Genomic DNA, 22,723 nt, shown 5'->3' with positions numbered 1-22,723 from the left:
TTATTCTGTTATGGCTATTATAAATAGAACTGTTTTCTTTTTCAGCCAGCTCCTTTTTGGTGTATAGAAAAGCTACTGTTTTTAGTATGAATGATATTCTATCCTGCTTTGCTTGAAAGTGTATATCAGATTTTAAGAGTTTTCTGATGATGGAATCTTTAAGGTCTTATAAGTATAGAATTGTATCATCTGAAAACAGGGATAATTTGAGTGCTTCCATTAATATTTGTACCTCATTCACTTGCCTTATTGCTCTAAGAATTCAAGCACAATATTGAATAAGAGTGGGGCTAGTGGACAAACTTGGCTCATTACTGATTTTAGAAGAAATGCTTTCAGTTTTTCCCTATTCAGTATAATGTTGGCCAGTGGTCTGTTATGTATAGTCTTTACTTTTTTCCATTTTTATTAGGATATATTTGTTGTACAGGGGGGATTCATTGTGACAATTCCAAACAGCCTTACATTGTACATTGGTTAGATAGCCTGCACCAGCTCCTCAAACACCTCCCCACCCCACTAAAAGAAACTGCAAGAGGTTTCATTGTTCTATTTCATATATATGTAAGCCATCCAACCATATTCACTCACCTTCATCTCCTCCATTCACCCTTGTATTATGTTGAGGTATAAGCCTCTTATTCCTAGTTCCTTCAGTGTTTTTATCATGAAGTTGTGTCTTATTTTGTGAAAAGCTTTTTCTGCATCTATTGACATGATTATGTGGTTCTTGTCCTTTTTATACATTGCATTGTGTTTATTGATTAGTGAATGTTGAACCATCCTTGCATTCCTGACAAAAGCTCACTCGATCATGATGCGAATGATCTTTTTAATGTGTTGTTAAATTTGCTGTGCAAGTGTTTTATTGGGGTTTTTGCATCTATATTCAAGAAAAGTGGCCTATAGTTTTCCTTTTTGTTGTGTCATCCAATTTCAGTATAAAGGAAATATACTAGATGCATCAAAAGAGTTTTGAAGTATTGCTTTCCTTTGTGGTTTATGGAATAGTTTGAAAAGAATTGGTGTAAGTTCTTTAAAGGTCTAGTAGGAATCCATCTAGTCCTGGACTTTTCTTTGTCAGGAGGTTTTTTTGTTTTTATTACTGTTTCAATCTCATTGCTCATTATTTATCTGTTTTTTTGTATCTTCTGGGTTCTACTTTGGTAGGTCATATGTACCTAGCAATGTATTCATTTCTTCTAGATTTTTTTTATTTATTGGCATCTATATTTTAAATATTCCCCAGTCATCTGGATTTCAGTGCTATCTGTTGTAGTGTCACCTTTTTTTCTCTAATTTGAATAATTTGGGTCCTTTCTTCCTTTCTTTGTGTTAGTTTGGATAAGGGTTTATTAATGCTGTCTATTATATCAAAGGACCAACTGTGTTTCATTGATCCTTTGTCTTTTAGTTTCTAATTCAATAATTTCAACTTTGATCTTTATTATTTCTTTCCTTCTGCTAATTTTGGGATTGACTTGTTCTTGTTTTTTCAAGACCTTGAGGTGAATTATTAGGTTGCTTATTTGATATCTCTGATTTTAACATAGGCATTTATAACTATAAACTTCCCTCTTTGAATCACTTGTTTTTGTGTCACACAGGCTCTAATATGCAGTTTTCTAATTTTCATTTGCTTCTGGAAGTCTTTTTATTTCCATACTTATCTCTTCAGTGTACCACTGATCATTCAAAAGTATTGTTAAATCTCCATATGTCTGCTCATTTTCTGTCATATCTCTTGTTGATTTCTAATTTTATCCCATTGCGATCTGATAAAATACAAGAAGTTATTTCAATTTTCTTATATTTATTAAGACTTGTTTTATGTCCTAAAAATACCTATTTTGAAGAAAGTTCCATGAAGAACGTGTATTCAGCAGCTGTTGGATAGGGTATTCTGTAGGTATCTCGTCTATTCGACCTAAAGTGTCAATTAATTCTGAGAATTCCTTGTTGATTTTTTGTCTGAATGACCTGTTTCTGAGAGTGGGATATTAAAGTCACACACTATAATTGTATTTGGGGTCTGTCTGTGCTTTTATGTCCACTAGTGTCTGCTTTATGAAATTGGGTGTGCTGACATTCAGCACCTATGTGTTTACAATTGTTATATCCTCTTGATGGATTGTTCCCTTTACCAAAATGAAGTGACCTTCTTGGTCTCTTCTGGCTCATTTTGGTTTGAAGTCTGTTTTGTCAGATATGTGTACAGCTACTTTTGCATAGTTTTGAACATTGTTTTTTTTTCCATCCATTTACTGTAAAACTGTGTTTGTCTTTACCAGTGAGGTGCACTTCTTGTAGGCAACAAACAGTTGTGTCTTATTTTCTAATCCAGTTTTAATTGGAGAATTGAAAACATTGACATTCAGAGTTACTATTGAAAAATATGTACTCATTCCTTCCATTTTGTTATTTTTGTAATGTTTGATTCTTTCCTTATCTTCATTTACTTATCTACAGTTCTAGTGAGAATTATTCTTTCCTGTACTCTCACTATTTTTATCTTCCTCTTCTGTATGTAGGATTCCTTTAAGTATTTTCTGTAGCAATGGTTTAGTGGTCACGAGTTCCATTGGTTTTTGTTTATCACAGAAGATTTTTATTTCTCCTTCAATCATGAAGGATAGCTTTAATGGATACACTAATCTAGGTTGGCAGTTCTTTCAGGGCTTGAAGTATGTCATTTCATGCTCTCAAGACTTTTAGAGTTTTGTTGAGAAATTTGGTGCTGTTCTGATGTGTTTGCCTTCATATGCAACTTGGCATGTCTCTTGCACCTTTCAGTTTTCTTTCCTTGCTCTGTATATTTAATGTTTTAATTGTCTCTTAGTTCTGAAAGCCACCTTTACCTGGATGACCACTTCTTTTCCATGATGTTGGAAACTTTCTCATATTATTTTGTTGAATATATTTTCCATGTCTTTATCTTGGACCTCTTCTCCCTCTTCCACGCCCATGTCTTATATTTGGTCTTTTGATGATTTCCCAGAAGTCTAATATGATCTGTTTGTACTTTTTGTTTTTTCCTTTGTTATTTTCTGAATGTCTAATTTATCTACCTTGTCTTCAAGACCTAATAGTCTGTCTTCTACTTGTTCCAGTCTGCTGGTAAGACTTTCAACTGAGTTTTTAATTTGATGAATTGAGGTTTTATTTATAAAATTTCAATTTGATTTTTTCAGAATTTCTGTGACTTACACTGAATTCCTCTTTTATATTTTGCATTGTGTTCCTTATTTCATTCACATGACTATTTGTATTCTCTTTGATTATTTTGCATTGATCATTTTTACAATCATTCTTTGGAATTCATTGTCTGAGATTTCATCCACTTCAACATTATTAGCATCTCTTATTGTGGTTAACTTTTGGAGGAGTCATGTTGCCTTATTTTGCATATGTCTTGTGTTTTTACATTGAGATTTGTGCTTCTGGGTCCAAGTCATTGGTTGTAGTTATTAATACTCTTTCAGTTGAAGTATTTATCCTGTTGAGGCAGGACTGAGTAGTGGCAAGATTAAGGTACAGTTTCTCATAACTGGACTTAATGTATAATTCAGTAGACAAGTATTTACCTAGTGTGGTGATGGCACTAGAACTACTATTCAGAGAGGTAAAAAATAGCTGCAGAGGCAAACCACATTGTTAGGTATACCCACTATGGAAATACAGTAATAAGTAATTAAAAACACTACCACAACTCCAGTAACCTTAGAGGAATAAGAAAGCAAAGATGCTACTATCTGAACATAGATGATACTAGTTAAAAATGATAAGAATGAAAAGAAAATAGGAAGACTAACACTAGTGAATAGTGAAGGAAATGGAGTGGCAAAAAATGGATGGAGAAGAGTGAAAAGTAAATAGAGGGGAGGTGATGAGAATGATTAAGGGAATAGATAGATAAAATGTAGCTAAAGGTGAAGTAAGAAATAGAAAAGAACAAAAAATAAAACACAGAAAACAAATACCCAACCAAAAACAGTGATAATAAAGAATTGCAGAAGAGGAAAGAGACAAAGAAGAAAACATAAGAGAGAGAAAGCTGATCTAACTGAAGACCAAAAGAGAATAAAAATTGGGGGAGGGAGAAAAGAGAGTGAGGGACATGAAGAGATTAAAAATTAAAGGGTAGGTATAGTGGCTCATATCTGCAATCTCTGTACTTGAGGGGATGAGGAGGGAGACTCAGTTCCAGGCCAGGAAAGCTTATCTCAAAGACAGAACAAAAAAATAAAAATATACTGAAAAAGGTGACCACAACCACAAAAAACAGGATAAAAGAGGTCAAAGAAATTAGATGTTAAGTGGAGAAGTAAGGGAAGTGTAAATGTAAAGAAAGGGGGAAAAAGAAATTGTATGAAAATAGGACAAAAAATTAAATGTGATATTTAAACTGATAAGTTAGGTTTTAAAACCCTTTGTAGAAATCTGAAGCTATGCGTGGTGCTTCACACTTGTAATCCCAGCTATTTAGGAGGCAGAGACAGAAGGATTTGAGGCCAGCCTGGGAAAAAGACCCTGTGTCAAAAGTAAATTTTTAAAGAAAGGAAGGGAGGGAGGGAGAAAGGGAGGAAGAAAGGGAGGGAAAAGGAAAGCAATGTGTCAAAGAAAAGAGTAACAAGAGAAAATGAATAAATGAAAAAAATGAAGGTTTGGGCAATACTGGGGTTTAAACACTCGGCATGTTGCTTGCTAGGCAGGTGATCTACCATTTGAGCCACAGCCCCAGTGCCCAACTTTGTTTAGATTAAAAAAAAAAAAAAAGGAAGATAAGTTTCCAGTCTTCTTAGTTTGCCAGTACTGTGGTATTAGTGTAAAATGCTCACTGACTTTCCTTTCTTTGGTGGATTTGATAGCTGACTTCCTGGTGTTTTCCTTTGTGTTGATTCCCTAGCAAGCAAAGGGTGTTCTGTGGAGCACACTAGTGGTTATTACTTCTTAGTAAGTACTAACTTACTGTTAGTGTATCTTCTGGAGCCTTCAAATGTTTGGTGCTGGAGTGAGGATGTCCTGATGCAGCAGAAAATTCAGTGGTTAGCTCTGTCCTAGTCTCCCCATCTTGGAACTTTGCCCAAATGGGGAAGGGTTCTATTCCCTACTCTGGGTTCAAGAGCAATTAGCCTCTATGAGCGGCTCTCTGCATTTCTGACTCAGACCTTCCTCTATTACTAGGCCAGTTCTCCCTATACTTTCTTAGTGAATAAATGCCTGAATCATGCTGTGTGTTCCCAGAGACAGGATGAGGCTGGGAGCTCTGATCCCTACAGTCAGTCCTGCCACTGCTCAGAGTCAGTGCTCTTTCACAATGTTTTCTACCTCCCTGCTGCAATCGAATGATGGGCAAACTGGCATAATTCTTAGTTGCAACATATAAAACAAGAATAGTAGAAAGTGTTTTCAGGAAATCAAGAAAAAAGTATAAATGAAGAAGAAAGAAAGGAAGCAAGGAAGAAAAGGGGAGGGAAGAGAGATAGAGGGTAGGGGAGGGGGAGAGAAGGAAGGGAAGAAGAGGAGAAAGGAGGACTAAAGAATTTATGGGCAGCCAAGTTGTGTCTCAAATGAAAATGCTGTATTTCAGGCCCTGTGGAATACAAATAAAGCAATGATTACAATAAATTTTATAGCCTTAAAATAAGTGCAAAATAAAATAAAAATGAAAGAAACTTGCATCATAACTAACCACTCCCAAACCACACAGAGACCACAGGAGCTATGCTCTCCTCCTTCTCAGTGAATTTTAATTTCTTACTCACTAAAAATTTGTATTATATTTTTTGCTTCACTGTTGCTACTTTAATGTAAATGCTTATAGTTCACATCTGTCTCTTTCTGATGTGCTACTTACCACTTCTTCTTTAGAGCTTCCTCTAAATTACTAGTCTGCTCTCACAGCTCCATTGTTCATATCTGCCTCTTCTGCAGCTCCTATTGTCTATATTTGCATCTACAAAATAAGGGATGAGCATAATGAAGATATGTTAGACAGTCCACATGATGTGAAATTCAAGAATACCTATTCATGTTTTTCTCTTACGTAGACAAAACTTTTTAATTTAAAAAAGCTTGTTAATTTATTTTAATAGATGTAAATGTATATATGCAAAATACATTCTCAGGTTTTCTTTATGTTCTTTCATTTGATTTTATAACCTAATTAACCTTGGTCCTGCCTCATATCAAACAGGGTTCTTTGCAGTTTCCTAAACTTGACATTTCTCATGCATCCATGCTGTTGCCAATTATGGGATTGTTATTCATAAAGTTTACATTACCAGTTTAGCCACTTAATAAAATCTAGCATGATAATTTAAAATGTACATACCTATTACCATTTGTATCTCATCATAACACCTGCTACCATATTGCTATTAGATATTTATATTTTTGTCTCTCTGTCAAAGGATGAGCTCCTTAACAACAGGAATAGGTTGCTTTTATTCATGTTTGTACCTCGAGCACAGTTGTAGGCACAGAGTGAGGGTTCAGTAAACATATATCAAATAAATGGAAATGTATAAAACAGGATACAGATTTTGCAGCATACCATAATTGTTCAGAGAAAATATAGTTAGTAATTAACACATTAGCTTAATGTGTCTTTTCAATGGTAATCTTTTCTAATCATGTCATATTGAATTGAAATTGTTGTTCCAGGGACCAGTGACGTTTAAGGATATTACTGTGGAATTCAGCAAAGAGGAGTGGAAATTACTGACTCCTGCTCAGAGGAGCCTGTACAAAGATGTGATGCTGGAGAACTATAGACTCCTGGTCTCCGTGGGTAAGAAAAACTATATGTAACTACAAGTAGTTTGCATTTCTTTTCCTAATTGTTGGAACATGTAAGGTCCCTACAGAATTGAATGATACTAACTTTGTATAAGGGGGTAGTCAAAGTTAATGAATCTGTTCTGGGTACCAAGAAAAAAATTGTGCCCCTACCTCTCCATTGAAAGAAACCAAATTTCCCAAGCCTAGGTGAGACCTTCATTGTTTTCCTACAGCTGTACTTATTCTTCAGAGTCCCTAAATTCCAAGCAATTTACAGTATTTCCTCTTGCATCAATAGGTTACCGTGTGAATAAGTCAAATGTGGTCTTCAAGTTGAAGCAAGGAAAAGAGCCATGGATATTAGAAGTAGAATTTCCACGTCGAAGATACCCTGGTGAGTTAGAAAAAATATATCTCATTAACATGAGATAATTAACATGAGTTAATTATGTTAATTATCATGTTAACTAATTAACATGAGTTAATTAGTGAGGTGATTGATCCTTCTTTCTTTTTGAAATATTGTTCAAGAATCTCTCTCTAAATTCCTTATAGAAAAGAGATGATTTGAGGACACCTGATCTGCATATGTAAGAAATACAAATCATACTTCCACTTTTTGCTCTTTCCACTTAAATGTCTACCAAAAGTAGACATTTTAATAGATTTACTTCTATTACCTATATACAGAAGTTAATCCCTACCTAACCTTATCTGAAATTTGTGATGTTTTCTCTAGGATTCCCAGTTACTTCCTACCATTGGAGCATACACTATAATCTTAAAGTGTGTTTAAATCTAATTTATAAATTTTTTTCAAAAGACAGCTTCCATCTTTTTCAACTAGCAACAAAATGTCTCAGTTATTTTTCTGTACCATTTAAGCAAAATTTTAGCCTAGTCTCTCTTAAACTCTGAATTCAGATTTTAAATCATGCTGCTCAGCAACATAATGCTGATGCTTTTTTCTGTGTGGCTTTATCCTTAACATGGTAGCTGATTATCTTTCCTAAAATCTACTGCGTTTTATTTGGAATATTTAGCACCAAGATAACCTTACCCTGCTTCTTTTGATATTTTTCATGTTTTTACTGGCTTGTGTGCTGATATGTTGCCAGATACAATGCCTGGCACATTGTAGCTGTTCACCAGATCTTTGTGGAAAAGGAGTTTTGAATAACAGGTGACACTCTACTCTAGGCTTTATGTTCTTCATAATAATTCCTGCCAGGGCTCACTCCTTCTTAAGACCAAATCATGAGTTCTTACTCTTCAGCATCTCTGTCCTATGTATATTCTGGTCTCATATTTTACCTTCTAATTTCCTTTCCTCTTAGGGTCAAAAACAAAAACAAGCTCAGTGCTGGTGGCTCATGCCTGTAATTCTTGCTACTTGAGGGGCTGTAATCAGGAGGATAAGTGTTCAAGGCCAGCCTGGGGAAATAGTTCTCAAGTCCCCATCTCTAAAATGAGCAGAGAAAACTGGACTAAACACATGGCTCAAGTGATAGAACACCTGCTTTGCAAGTGTGAAGCCTGAGTTCAAAACCCCAGTCCCACCAAAGTAAAATAGTATAAAACAAAGCAAAAACAAAAACAAAAAACTTTTGAGACTGGGTCTCACTATTTATCCCAGGCTGGCCTCAAACTTATGATCTTTCTGCCTCAGCCTCTTGAGTATTGGGATTATAGGCTGTGTCAGTATGTCCAGCGAAAACAAATTCTTAATTTAACTTCTCAAAGTAGTTGTGTAATTCAGCATACTTATATTGCCACTAGTCTATATGCTAAATAGTAACTCACTATTACAATATACATTTAAGTTAATTGTCTGTCAAAAACAGACTCTTTTGTCTACTGCAGCTTAATTTTTTTATAGGGCCCAAACAAGTTAACCTCCATTTGCCACATGTTTTACACACATGGGATCTTTTTTTCTTTGAAGTACTGGATTTGAACTCAGGGTCTCATGCTTGGTAGGCAGGTGCTCTACCACTTGTGCCATGTCCCCTGACCTTCTCTGTTTTAAGCATTTTTCAGGCAGAGTCTCATGTTTTTGCCCAGTGCTGGCCTTAGACCATGATCCTCCTATCTACGGACTTCCTATCTACTTCTGGGGTGACAAGCTCATGCTTTTTGATTGAGATGGGGTCTTGCTAACATTTGCACAGGCTGGCCTCAAACTGCCATCCTACTGATCTCTGCCTTCTGAGTTAGTAAGAATTACTGACATGAGCCACCATGCCTGGCCCATTCAGGGCATCTTATTTTATGTATATCCAAGTTAAATTGCACAAGTCTCTGTCAAATAACTTTCCCTATAAATGCCATGAAATTTCAGCCCCAAGCCTCTGCTTATAATGTTTTACTTTCATGCACTTAAAGATGACTAAATATGAAGGTCTGGAAAAGTTTTAGAGTAGTCTTGAATGATCTAATAATTAAGAATCAGGTAGTAAATTGGAAGAAGAGATGTACAGCCAAGATATGAAAGCAAAGTTTAAGACTCAGGTTGAATCATAGCTAATGCTGCTTTGGAAATACAGTGGATTCAGATAAGTTCAGTATTGAAAATCTCTGATGCTACAACTGGAAATTCATCCTCTTGTGTAGATAGCTTGTCCTCAGATCTTTAAAAATTCCTTTCTTTTGGTATTCCTGGTTCCTCCTATCCCAGTGGAAACTGACTAACTTTATGGAGAATGAAAGCCTATATTTTAAGAACATTCCTCTAAACACGAGGAAATTGATGTTCTAAGAAATTCACTTTACTGTTGACATCTACATTGTTGTAAGTAGATAAAGAGGAAGTAAAATACAACTGTATAGTCTTCTAACTACAGTAGTCCTCCAATCTACAATTTAACTTTCCATGGTTTCATTTACCAGTGGTCAACCACAGTCTGAAAATAGTAAGTGGAAATTTCCAGAAGTAAACAATTCATAAATTTTAAACGACATGCCATTGAACATGATAAAATCTTCTGCTGTCCCAGTCTGTCCTTCCTGGGACATGAATCACCTCTTTGTTCAACATATCCACACTGTATATGCTACCTGTCTTAGTCACTTAGTAGCCTTCTTTATTATGAGATCTACTGTTGAGGGTTCACAGTGTTTGTCCAAGTAGCCCTTATTTTATTTATAACAGCCCCAAAGCACAAGAGTAGTGATGCTGGTAATTCAGATATTCCAGCTTCCAAAAGAAGCCTTAATGTGCTACCTTTAAGAAGTGATAGTTTATCATAGATATGTACATATAGGAAAAAAAACATAGTATATATAGCATTTGGTACTATCTGGGTTTCTGGTGTCCAGTGGAGGTAGAACATATTCCCTCCAGGGAAGGGTGGAGATCCTAACACAGTAATCTAAGTTTGAGGGGATAGAGAACTATACTTTAAGTCCTTCATCCAATTTAATCTCCTCCGCCCACACTTGCAATAAAAACAGTTATCCATTAATGTTTCTTATATAACTTTACCATTCATTGTCTTAATATCTTTGAATATCTTTTGTGCTCTGTTCCATGTTCATTGTTTTTTGTCCCAACTTTCACCTGCACTGTTTTTTGTTTGTTTTCTTTTTGAGGCAAGGTCTTATTAGCCCAGGATGGCCTCAAATTCATGATCTACCTGCATCAGCCTCCCAAGTACTGGGTTTAGAGGTTTGTGCTATTATGCCTGGATTTCCCAAGTTTTTAAAGTCATATTTATTAAAGTGTTAGGGGTTATTAGGTTTATAATCAGGTTCCTTGCACTGTCTTCTACATAAGTTTTTAGTCTTTGTTATGCTTTTTTCCTAAACAATGGGATAGAGGAGGTATCCATTTGAAAGTTCTTTCATCTTGGTAGATTGTCCTGAAGCCTAAAAATCAACCCTATAATCATACTAATGTGCTAAAATATTGATTCCTTTGTAGAAGAGCTCTGGAAAATTCATGATCTTGGAGTGAAATATAAGGAAAACCAAGCTGGAAATTCAAGGCAAGTTCAACAATTAATATTTAAGATAGAATCATTGTAAGAACATCTTGATGGGGGTAGTGGAAAGGGGAGAGTACTAGTTAACATTAAATGTGAGAAAACTCACACTTGAGTGAATCCCAAAGAATGTAATTTAAATGGTAATGCTCTTTTTCATAAGGGAATTTATTTAGGATCAAGAGATTAAAACTTTGAAGTCATCTTCTGACTGTCCTGAAATGTGAAGTAAGAGAGGCTAAGAAACTCTGTGAATGTAATTCAGGTGGGAGTTTGTTTTGTCAAGTGGTGAACTGCAGTGCCTGTCAGAGAATGTCACAGTGGAGAAGCCTATGATATAATGGGTATGAGAGCATTTCCAGAGGTCAGTCTTTGGAAAATACACAGTGCAAAAAAACCTGTAAGTTGCTGTATTTAATGAATATGGGGCTTTCTATCTAGGAATGGAGAACTCTCAAAACATCAGAAAACTCGTAACCAAGAGGAATGCCATGAATGTAATGAATGTGGAAAGACCTTCTGCCAGAAGTCTGCCCTCATAGTGCATCAGCATACACACAAGAACAAGTCCTATGAATGTGGTAAATGTGGGAAATGTTTCTCTAAAGATGAAGACCTCACGACACATCAGAAAGTTCACACCAGAGAGAAAACCTATGAGTGTAAAGAATGTAAGAAAATTTTCTACCACCTGTCATCTCTCAGTAGACATCTGAGAATCCATGCAGGGGAGAAACCCTATGAATGTAATCAGTGTGAGAAATCCTTCTACCAGAAGCCACACCTCATGGAACATCAGAAAACACACACAGGGGAGAAACCTTTTGAGTGTACTGAATGTGGGAAGTTCTTCTATGTGAAGGCATACCTTATGGTACATCAGAAAACACACACAGGGGAGAAACCCTTTCAGTGTAAGGAGTGTGGGAATTTTTTTTCCCAGAAGTCACACCTCACTGTACATCAGAGAACACACACAGGAGAGAAGCCCTATAAATGTAAGGAATGTGGGAAACTCTTCTCTAGGAATTCACATCTCAAAACCCATCAGAGAACTCACACAGGAGAGAAGCCCTATGAATGTAAGGAATGTGGTAAATGCTTCTACCAGAAGTCAGCCCTTACAGTGCATCAGAGAACTCACACAGGGGAGAAACCCTTTGAATGTGATAAATGTGGGAAGAACTTTTATTATAAGTCAGACCTCACTAAACATCAGAGAAAACACACAGGAGAGAAGCCCTATGTGTGTACAGAGTGTGGTAAATCTTTCTCTGTGAACTCAGTCCTCAGGTTACATCAGAGGACTCACACAGGAGAGAAGCCCTATGAATGCAAGGAATGTGCAAAATCCTTTTCTCAAAAGTCACATTTTATCATACATCAGAGAAAACACACAGGTGAGAAACCCTATGAGTGTCAGGAGTGTGGGGAAACCTTTATCCAGAAGTCACAACTCTCTGCACATCAGAAGGCACACATCCGGAAGGGAAAAGCTGACAAATAGGATGGGAATTTCTGTCTGAATTCATCCTTTAGAGTAACCAGATAGCTCACATAGAGAGAAAGCTTTGAGTATATCAATAAGAGGAACTTTCCAGGTATATTTTCTCCTTGTAGAATATCAGAAAATGCAGTGAGAAATTCTGTAAATTTGCTAGGGAGAATGTCATCACATGGTAGACTTTAATAAATATCAGACAACATAGATGGCACACAGGAGAGAATACCTATAAATAAAATGAATGTGAAGAATTTTTGTGTTGGGGCATCCAGCAGTACACATCTAAAAGTGTATATGTGTGAGAAACTTTTGAGAATATCCTAAGTATTCAGAAAACTTTTTACACAAGTTGCACTAATACTAGAAAACTCAAGGAGGATAACTGCAAAGATCACAACAGATGTAGAAACAAATGTTTCAGCTGGGCACCGGTGGCTCACACCTGTAATCCTAGCTACTTGAGGGACTGAGATCAGGAGGATGGATCCTGGTTTAAGGCCAGCCTGGGCAAATAGTTCTTGAGACTCCATCTCTAACATAACTAGAACAAAATGGAGTGGAGGAATGACTCAAGCAGTGGAGTGCCTGCTTTGCAAACACGGAGCCCTGAGTTTCAAACCCCAATCACACCAAAAAAAAGTTGCTTCATTTAATGTCATAATGATACTTGCATAATACCTTTATGGGTATTTTAAATATTTGAAAGTTTTTTAACAGAAATTCAAAAACTGTTTACTGAGTTATATTGTAAGTCATGTTGTAGATTCTAAGGTTGTTTTTAAAGAAATCTATAGCCAGTCTTAGTAGCACATGCCTGTAATCCCAAGTACTAGGGAGGTAGAGCCAGGAGATTTGCAAGTTCAAGGCCAACCTGGGCAAAGTTAACAAGACCCTATCTGAAAAATAAAAGGGCTGGTGGTATGGCTTAAGTAGTACAGCACTTGCCTAACAAGCATGAGACCCTGGGTTCAATTCCCTATTCTGAAAGAAATAAAAAGAAAAAGAAAGAAATCTACAAATATCTATATATATGAAGCTTTTTAAAAAAAGCAAAAATAAATTGAGTGGGAAGCATTATTAAACATACATGAAAAGTCTTTTAGTATGTAAGACTTATATGTGCATGTTTGCCATGCATGAGAACCATCCAGCACTGTACATAGGAAAGCACATAACCTTAGTTCAATAACTTACATGTAGGAAGATGTATCACATGGTCTCATCGATGTAAATATAATATGTGTTGGTGTATAATACTCTTTTTAATTATAATGCATCCTTTCTCCTATTTCCTGGCACTTACAAATGAGCATAGATATTGTTACTAAACAAAAAAGAACATAAAATGCTTTTTGTAAAATTTTCAAACGTCTTGTGGTCAGCCAAATTTTGGATTAGGGACACATTCATTTGTAGCAAAAGTCTGAGCTACTTCTAAAAAGAAGCTGAAAATGAATATATTTTGAGCTCTATACAATCAAAACAAATAGTTCTATGTAAGAAATGCTATTTATCTTACTATTGATGTTTTAGCAGTGTAAATTTATCTGTGTTTGTATTTTTATGGGAGTCTTAAATATTCTTACCTACCTTTTTCTGCCTAGTAGAAGCAACATAGCACAGTGGCTAAGAGGTGGACTCTGAACTCTACTGCCTTGGTCCAGTTTCCAGCATGGGCCTGCCACTCAGCTTCACTGTGGCCTCAGCAGCTTTCTGTAGGAGAAGTGATAGTACTATCTTAGGATTGCGTTTTGTTTGAAATGAATTGATATTTTTAAAGCACTTAGAATAGTGTCTGAGACACAAGAAAAACTAGACATTAGATATTATGGTTATTATATCTGTATTTCCTGAATTATGCAGTGAAGAAAAACAAAAGATTGGCAACCCAGCATTCATCTTTCATCTTCTTGCTTGTGCTCAGTTGTATTTGGTTGGTCATTCTCTCACAGCGATTCAGGAACAGATCCTGATTGGATGAGGCCAGGGGCTGCAGACTGTAGCCTGCCAGCCATTTCTGGTCCACTTTTTGTAGCCTGAAAGTTGAAAGAGTTTTAATTACTAAACGGTTAAAAAAAATAAAGAGTATTTTGTGACACATGAAGATTATAGGACATAAAGATTTCAGTGTCCATAAATGAAGCATTTTGAGAGCACTAATACAGACAACCCCATTTGTTTATACTTTGCTTGTGGCTGCCTTCACTCTGCACCAGCAAAATTAAGTAGCTGTGGCAGAGACCATATGGCTGAGAGCCTAAAATACTTACTACATGTCACTTTACAAAATAAATTTTCTGTTTCTTAGAGCTGGAAACATTGCAACCAATGCACAGGTACACTTTTATACATGTTATGTGGGTGGATGGTTTTTGTGTAGTGTATTTATTTTATACATCATATTTATATGTCAAAAGCTTAAGCTTAGAAGTATTTTTTTTCAAAAAATGTGTTTTTTACTTGCTAAATTGTCATAACATGAAAACAAAAAATTCCCTGATGAAATGTAGCAAATATATGAAATAAACTTTGTCTAATTAAATCAAATTGAATTGTTAGTTGATCCTTCCCCACAATATTCCTTTATTTTTTCAAGTCAATGTCCAGTTTCCTAATATTGTTTTACAATTTATCACTATCCCATTATAAGATGCCATTTCTGTGTCATATTTAACCCAATCTAATAACAAAAAAAGTTTATAATACCTAATTCAACCAACTATATTAACAGAAAATTATTGCCTGTACTTCATATATAGAATGTCTTTGGCTTAAGATAGTTTGACTTTCGATTTTTTTTGGCTTTATGAGAGCATGAATGTACTGTACATTTAGTAAAAACAACACTTTAATTTTTAATTTTTTTCTGGGTTAGCAATATGTGGTACAATTCTCTCATGATGCTGAGCACTGGCAGTGGCAGCAAGCTGCAGCTCCCCATCAGCCACATAAACATAAGTGTGAGCAAACAATATACTACAGTGGGCTGTATTATGAAGCTATTGTGTTTATCAGGTTCAATGTATTAGATGCATTTTTGACTTAATGACATTTTGAACTTAATGGGTTTAGCTGGACATACCCCACGGTTAAGTGGAGGAGCACTGCTGTTCCAATCAAAATACTGCCAATACCTTACTTGCTCTGTATTAAAGATGGCTTTCGTTGTTAAATTTGTTAAGTATACCTCATTCTGATTGTCTGATGAGCACCTAATGTGATATTTAAAATAATTGCTTATATCTTAAGAAGGTATGCTTTGTTCTTACATGCTATAACTTTGACATACTCTGTGGTATATTGTCACCGATACCTCATCTACTCAGTTCTGACATGAGCGTGCCCTCTTGATAGAATTTGACAACCTCTATCAATAGATATGCTTTAAGGTTGTTCTCTCTTTCAACCTGTTGTGAAAAGAAAAGACATGTTTTAAATTCCTGAGGCTTCTAAATCAAAAATTAAAATTAATTAGTACTTTTTGGAGACAATCCAGTAACTGGCAAATCTGTTACTAAGAAGAAAACTTAGAGCCTGTTCCCAGTGGCCACACTTGTAATCCTAGCTACTCTAGAGATCAGGAGGATAGTGGCTGGAAGCCAGACTGGGCAAATAGCTTATGAGACTCTACCTCAAAATACCCAACAGAAATAAAGGGCTGGCAGAGTGGCTCAGGTGATACCGTGCATGCCTACCAAGCATGAGGCCTTGCGTTCAAACTCCAGTACTTACAAAAAAAAAACCAAAAAAAGGCCTGAGCTGGGCATGTGGCTCAGCAGAAGAGAACTTGTGTAGCATGTACAAGACCCTGGATTTGATCCCTAGCACTGAAAAAAAAAAAAAAAGAAAGCCTATAATAACAAGAATACTTTTTAGCTGGGCACTGGTAGCTCACACCTGTAATTCTAAGTACTTGGGAGCCAATCAGGAGGATCATGGTTTGAGGCCAGCCCAGGCAAATAGTTTATGAGACCCCATCTCCAAAAGAACCACAGTAAAATGGACTGGAGGTGTGACTCAAGTGGTAGCATGCCTGCTTTACAAGCATGAAGTCCTGAGTCCAAGCCCCAGTCCCATTCACACACACAAAAAGAATAAAGAAATAACAGAGCTAATGATAATGTAATGTTCCTGTTCTCCAAATTTAAGACACTATTTCTTGGCCATAGTCTCCAGCCATGAATTAGGAAGCACTAAAATTGATCAGACAAAGGATGAGATGTTGATAGCAATTGATTGGATACACTCATCTGCACACATGCTCGTAAGGTCAGCCAACCTGTAGAAGCATCACATTTCTGAAAGCCAATCATTGACAGTTTTCACTCTGACCATGTCTCGAGGACAAGTCTTCCAAAGATGAACTACCAATTCCTTCCCTCATGTCACTCCATTCATAAGAGGGAGATTTTGTTCCCATCCTTGACTCTGGACTGGCCTGTATGTGGCAGGAGTGCTAAGCCTATCATTTAAGAAGTGTGGCAGCTTCCACTTCCCTTCTTGAAACTAACCATCATGCAAAGAGTTGGACTAGTCAAAAGTCACACCATGAAACTCAAGCTCTCGGTGGTGAAACCCATGGTACCAGGTCTCTGAGTAAAGTTTGCATAGTACCTCCAGCCCAGCCCTACCACTGGCTGGTGAAACTGGCCAAATGAGACTCTGGACAGTGCCAAGGGGAGCAGAAGAAATTATATCCAGCTTATTCATAGAGAAATAAGAAATACTGCTTTTAGCCATTCACTTTTGAGTGTTTTGAACTGAAACAGAAAATAAGCAATAAATAAAGCTTTCTTCTTTCTTTTTTATTTTTTGAGAGACTGGTTAGTTTTCTTTCACTAAGTTTAGAAGTATGCACAGCTACCAGAAGTTTGCCACCATTATGACAGTTGTTTAATCTGATTTATAAAAAGGACTTACCCAAATATAACTGACCCATGAGAGAAAAGCAATTTGGGCTAAATTAGGTTGTCTCATACTGCATAGTGTCATCTGAGCCAATATCCAGATCTTGAAACTGTTAAATCAAAGAAACCCAAATAGGAAAAATTATTCATATTTTAAATAAAGATCTTACATGTATGTATGGAGATATCACAATGAAACCCCTTGGCACAGTTAATATACACTAATTTAAAAAAAGATTTTATCCAAGACATTTAGTAGGTGTGAAGTTCAGGCATGTCTTGGGACCTTCTATTATAGGGCATTTAGACATTTAAAGAGGAATTCTGATACTTCAAAGTATTAAATTTTTTCATTTGGGGGGGCTTGAGGGGAGTTGGTTTTTGAGACAGGGTCTCACAATGTAGTCCAGGCTGTCCTGGAACTCACTATGTAGCTCAGGCTGGCTCTGAACTCCTAATCCTGCTTTAGACTCCCGAGTGCTGGGATTACAGGCTGTGGCTCCATGCCCAGCTGCATTATATGTTTCTTAAAATTTACATAAATTGTATTTGGGTTAAAATTTCCATTGGGAAAGAACTATTATGTTGATTCAAAAAATTTAGTTGTTTATTTAAAAAAAATCTAATATTTTGGGATGTCCTGGACAGACTGCCTAAAGACAGACCTTCCAGATTGATCTCTATTAGCTGCCAACTATTTGTTTCACCTAAAAGCACATAAAACTAGGATTCATCATTCCCTTCCTATCTATAATTTCCCACTTGTCCTCACATATGAATCCTATTTTAGAATTTGTCCAACAGTCTAATGAGCAGCTTTTTGTCATAAACAAATTTTTATGTAATAAGATAAATATCTCTAGGCAATTCTTTAGCAGAGGTGGCAACATCTCAGGGACACTTAGATCCTATATCTCATCATTCCCTTGCCCTGGAATTCTGTCCCTTTCTCCACAGCCTCTTGTAATGTTTCTGGAGTAATCCTGGCAGGACTGTTTCACCTTCCCATTTCACCTATTTGTCACAAGACTGGCCTCAGCTTTTCAGACACCTCCTATCTCTTTGAAGCTCGAGTTCTCCTCAACAAGTTTAAGACTAGCTAAATCCTCTCTCAAACAGAATGGGAGCAGCCCTTACCTTAAGGCTACCCCTGTCTCTCCTCAAAGGAAAAATTTTTATGCAGAAGTATCTAGTGAACTGACTTCCCAGGAACCAGGAACCCCTACAACAGGGCTAGGGTTGTTGCAAGGTGCTACGTGTACAGCTGACCCTTTTAGAGGACAGGAAGCCTGGTCATTTTAAAAATATGTATTTCATGTGAATAGAAAAGAATAGGAAATAACATGATCATCTGTCCTCTTGTATACAAATAAAAGATTATGAAATCAGAGCCCATGTGCATCTTCACAAGCTTATTCCCCAACCTACAGCCCTCATCCTTCTCAACAGCTATTCTACATGTGGTGTTTCTCAATCCTATTTCATACTACCACTGTAAATATTTATTTTGCTTAGCAATTTTTATATCAATGGTAATATGTATGCTGTTCTGAGATTCGATATTTTTCTTCAGTTCTATAGTTTGGATATTTATCCATGTTCTATGTAGCTCAAGTTGATTATCTTAACTGTTGTATAACATTTTACTTATAAAGTGAAAAAAATCTGAAAGTACTTAAGCATTTATCATTATTATAAGTAGTAAAATATAATAAGTAATTTCACTCTTCTACTGAAATAATTTTTGATTATGTGTCTTCAAGTAAGAATTTCTCTCTCTCTCTCTCTCTCTCTCTCTCTCTCTCTCTTTCTCTTTCTTTTCTCTCTCCCCTCCCCCCTCTGGTGGGTTCTGGAGTGTGAACTCAGGGTCTTGCACTTGCTAGGCAGACACTCTACCACTTGAGCCATACCTCTAGTCCATGATTTTCTTTACAAAGCATTTAAATGTATTTTTATAACTCTTAAGATACTGTAAGAAATTTATTATACCTGAAGACCCACACAAGCTTTACAAATTGTATGGATTCACCTACAAATGGCTCATCAGGAATCATTTGAGGCACTAAAACAATCACAATGAATAGAAACTTTATGTGAATGATACTTGTAGTCTAGTGGAGGAGGGTGGGAAAGGTGAGGAATCTAAGCAATATTAAAAATAAAAATATACACCATCTGAATTGGCCAGTATTGTTTCAAAAAAAGAGAAGGACATAGGGAATTATAGAGAATTCAATTTTCAAGGGTGATCAGAGAATGACTGTGAAAAAATGACATTTCAGCATAGATCTAGAGAAGAATGAAGAGGTGAATGTTGTGGATATGCATGGGAACATATGGCGTATGAATATGAGGGGTGTGTGTAGATAATAACTATATAACCACATAGTTTATGTGTTTACATATGTATTCACAGTTGAACAATAGATGTATATCAATTCAAAACATAATGTTTTATGAAACAATATTTAACTTTCCTACCTATGATACATTTCTATTTTCTAATCAACCCTATTCAATTCTATTCTAATGGATTCTGTACTATTTTACCTTTGTTCTTATTTATGTGAACACCCATATATATCTTGGACAGACTATGAGAATTTCTCTAGACAGGTTTTTTCTACTTTTAAAATCTCAATCCACTCTATGCAATGCGCTTTGTATGACAATAAAATATAATTGTCCATGTCATACATTCAACAACTTTTCAGCACTTACTGTGTACCAGGCACCCTTCTTGGCATAGGGCTTATGCCAGTGAGTAAAAGAGAACTCCATGCTTTTGTATTGCTTTCATTGTAGAAAAGAAGAAAGTACAATATTTGCTGTGGTAGATTGTGAACTATTCTCAAAAGAAAGTGTAGAAACAAAAGCCAGAAATTGATGAGCGAGCACAGAGCCCATGGTCAAGGAAATCTTTATTAAGGTCATCTTGCCCCTATATCTCTATTTTCTATTCTATTCTAGCCTCACATATGAAAGCATTTTGCTCAGATTCATTGAGTGAATTTCACACCCTATCATCCCTCAAGTATAAAGCCAAAGCTGTAGTGGTTACACAGAGGAATGGCACTGCTAAGTCACAGGGTACAAGCTCTCAAAGGTGGCTTCCCCGGGGCAGGGAGAGTAGCTCACATGGTCGAGCATTTGCCTAACATGCAAAACACCCTGAGTTCAATCCCCAGCACTAAAAAAAAGTGACGCACCTGGTGTAGACATATCATCAAAACAGCTGCACACCCAGCATAAAATGTAAGACACTGAACCAGGCATGCTAGAACTGTGGTTTGATACAGAGAGTGGTGTGTGGATATGAGGTCACTGTGCTGTGAATCGGTATTTGACACTGGCCCCAAGGTGCTGCTGAAATGGCTCCCTGCATCTTGGAAAGAATGAAGCTCCACAGGATGGAGATATTGTGTTTAATAAAATACTGTGGAAAATGTCAGATGACTCAGACAATGAACTTCAGAATTGTTTTATCCCATGAGGGAGGGAACTCCTAACTGAGGATGTTGCTCAGAAGGGCCCAGAGATCACTACAGTGCTAAGGAGGCAGGAGTGAGGGGACGCAGAGCCATGAAGCTCAGCAGTGACTGTCCCCTGCAGAAAAAAGGAACGGTGGGGTTGCTGCTGTGGAACAAGTCTCCAGACGCCAATGGGGATGACTGAGTCTCAGAGCTGCAGAAGCCAGGTGCAGCACTGATAGTCCAAATCAAAATGGGTGGAAACAGGAGAAGCAGGAACCACATGGTTGCTGGAGGGTCTCAACACACAGGGATGTGAGGTGATGGCTCACAACCTCCAAGGTGAGAGTCAGTAGCCAGTAAGTATATTGCTTGACTTGTGTAACTGAAAAAGAAGACACCGACTCACTTGGGGTGCCAGCAGCACACAGTTGCCTTGCCTAGTGACTCTGTTAACTCCCCTATTCAACACAATGTAATCCTAAGGGTTCTTGATTATAGGGAAGTTGCATAGAATGTCATGATCTATTTATTGATGAAATTATATTAATTTGACCTAAGATATAGCATCTGCCCCCCACCCCCACCCCATGTTGCTTATGTTTTTGAGAACTAGTTCTAGAGAACTTCCTGTTTAAATTATTCTAAGAAGGGGGGTGAGGGATAAAGAAGAATGATGGAGGGGGGTGAACATAACTAAGACATATTTTAAGCACTTTTGTAAATATCACAATGTATCCCCAATATGATAATATTTGCCAATAAAAATTTAAAGAGAAAAGAAAAGCCTAGGCAGTGATTAAGGTGACTGTAATCTAAGAGTCACCTAAAAGATTTTCTAAGTTCAAAATTTAATATACTGTTATAAAACTGGAACCTGATTCTCCATGTCTATAATAGCAAGGCTTCTTAGTAACATTGTTCTAGTGTATCTTTATTTAAAAATCTCAATAATATTTGCAAAAAACCTCATAATGGAAAGTTTTTGCTTTATCATGATAACTGTCAAGGATTTTTGGTGCCATGGGTTGGAAAAGAATTTACTAAGACAAGCAAGTAGAAGAAGCAAAAATTTTATTAGGATTCAGAGAAACAATGGGCAGTTCAGCACAAGGAGTGGACTGCTGCTCCAATATGAGGGTTGGAGCAGATTTATTTATGTAAAGCAAAGTGAAAGGAAAGCAAAAACACACCCTTCAGATGAGAATATGGGAAAACTCAAGGAGCACTGCACTGGGGTTCCCAAGAACTCAAGCTTTTATTGGGATCTGAAGGTATGGGTATGGTCAGTCCTGGAAAATTATCAGAGAATGGACTATGCAGCACCAATTCCACATGTTTTCAGGCTGGAAAGTCCAAGGTTAACTCCCTTTACAATTCAATGAAACCAGGTAGTCTTTACCTCTTATCACTCTTTGATCACCAGAGAAGTAAACCTGTCAGCAAGACCTATCTATAGCTTTGGAGATGTGGTGCCCAAACACCTGGAGAACCAAGGCCAGCAGCCATTGTGGACATTCATTTCATCACAGTCAGGCCAAGCCCCTTTAAAAAGTGGACACTTTCTCTCAGAAGTGGGACCACAGAGCTTTGAGAAGCTCTCTATTCCTGACCTCCTCTGCATCTGATGAATAATAAACCTTATTTCCTTTTCCTCAGAAACCCTGCTCTTGTTATTTGTGAATTGGCATTGAGTCCAGGGAACCAGCTTTCTGATAACAATAGAAGAAAAAAGATGAAAGTCTCATGCTTGTTGATCTCAAAATATATTACAAAGGCATAGGAATCAAAACAGAGTGATAAAGGCAAACATATAGACCAACGGAATAAAATAGGAAGCCCAGAAGTAAATCCCTATGCATATGATATATAATGCTCATTGATAAGGATGCTACCACTCAATGATGTTGGGGAAACTGTATATCCATGTGAAAGAATGAAGCTGCTCCCTTCCTTACTGTACACTATTAAACTAATTAAAAAATGGGTTAAAGGCCTAAACATATAAAGTAAAACTATAAAACCCCAAGAAAAAAATAAAGGGGAAAGATTCATGACATTGGATTTTGAGATACT

At 36.7% G+C, this 22,723-nt stretch overlaps 1 protein-coding gene across 1 annotated transcript in view; it reads left to right on the top strand.

The window, feature by feature from the left end:
- The window catches only part of Znf248 (zinc finger protein 248), an 86,180-nt gene that overhangs the window by 26,229 nt on the left and 37,228 nt on the right, over positions 1-22,723 (top strand). Inside the window, exons 3-6 of the mRNA XM_074079560.1 lie at positions 6,667-6,793; positions 7,082-7,177; positions 10,706-10,769; positions 11,208-12,272. Of these exons, the coding sequence (XP_073935661.1) occupies positions 6,667-6,793; positions 7,082-7,177; positions 10,706-10,769; positions 11,208-12,272 (1,352 nt within the window). The remainder of the gene's footprint in view (positions 1-6,666; positions 6,794-7,081; positions 7,178-10,705; positions 10,770-11,207; positions 12,273-22,723) is intronic.

Source organism: Castor canadensis, chromosome 7, assembly GCF_047511655.1.
Source record: "Castor canadensis chromosome 7, mCasCan1.hap1v2, whole genome shotgun sequence".
NCBI lineage: Eukaryota > Metazoa > Chordata > Mammalia > Rodentia > Castoridae > Castor > Castor canadensis.
This window is presented reverse-complemented; position numbering and strand designations above follow the sequence as displayed.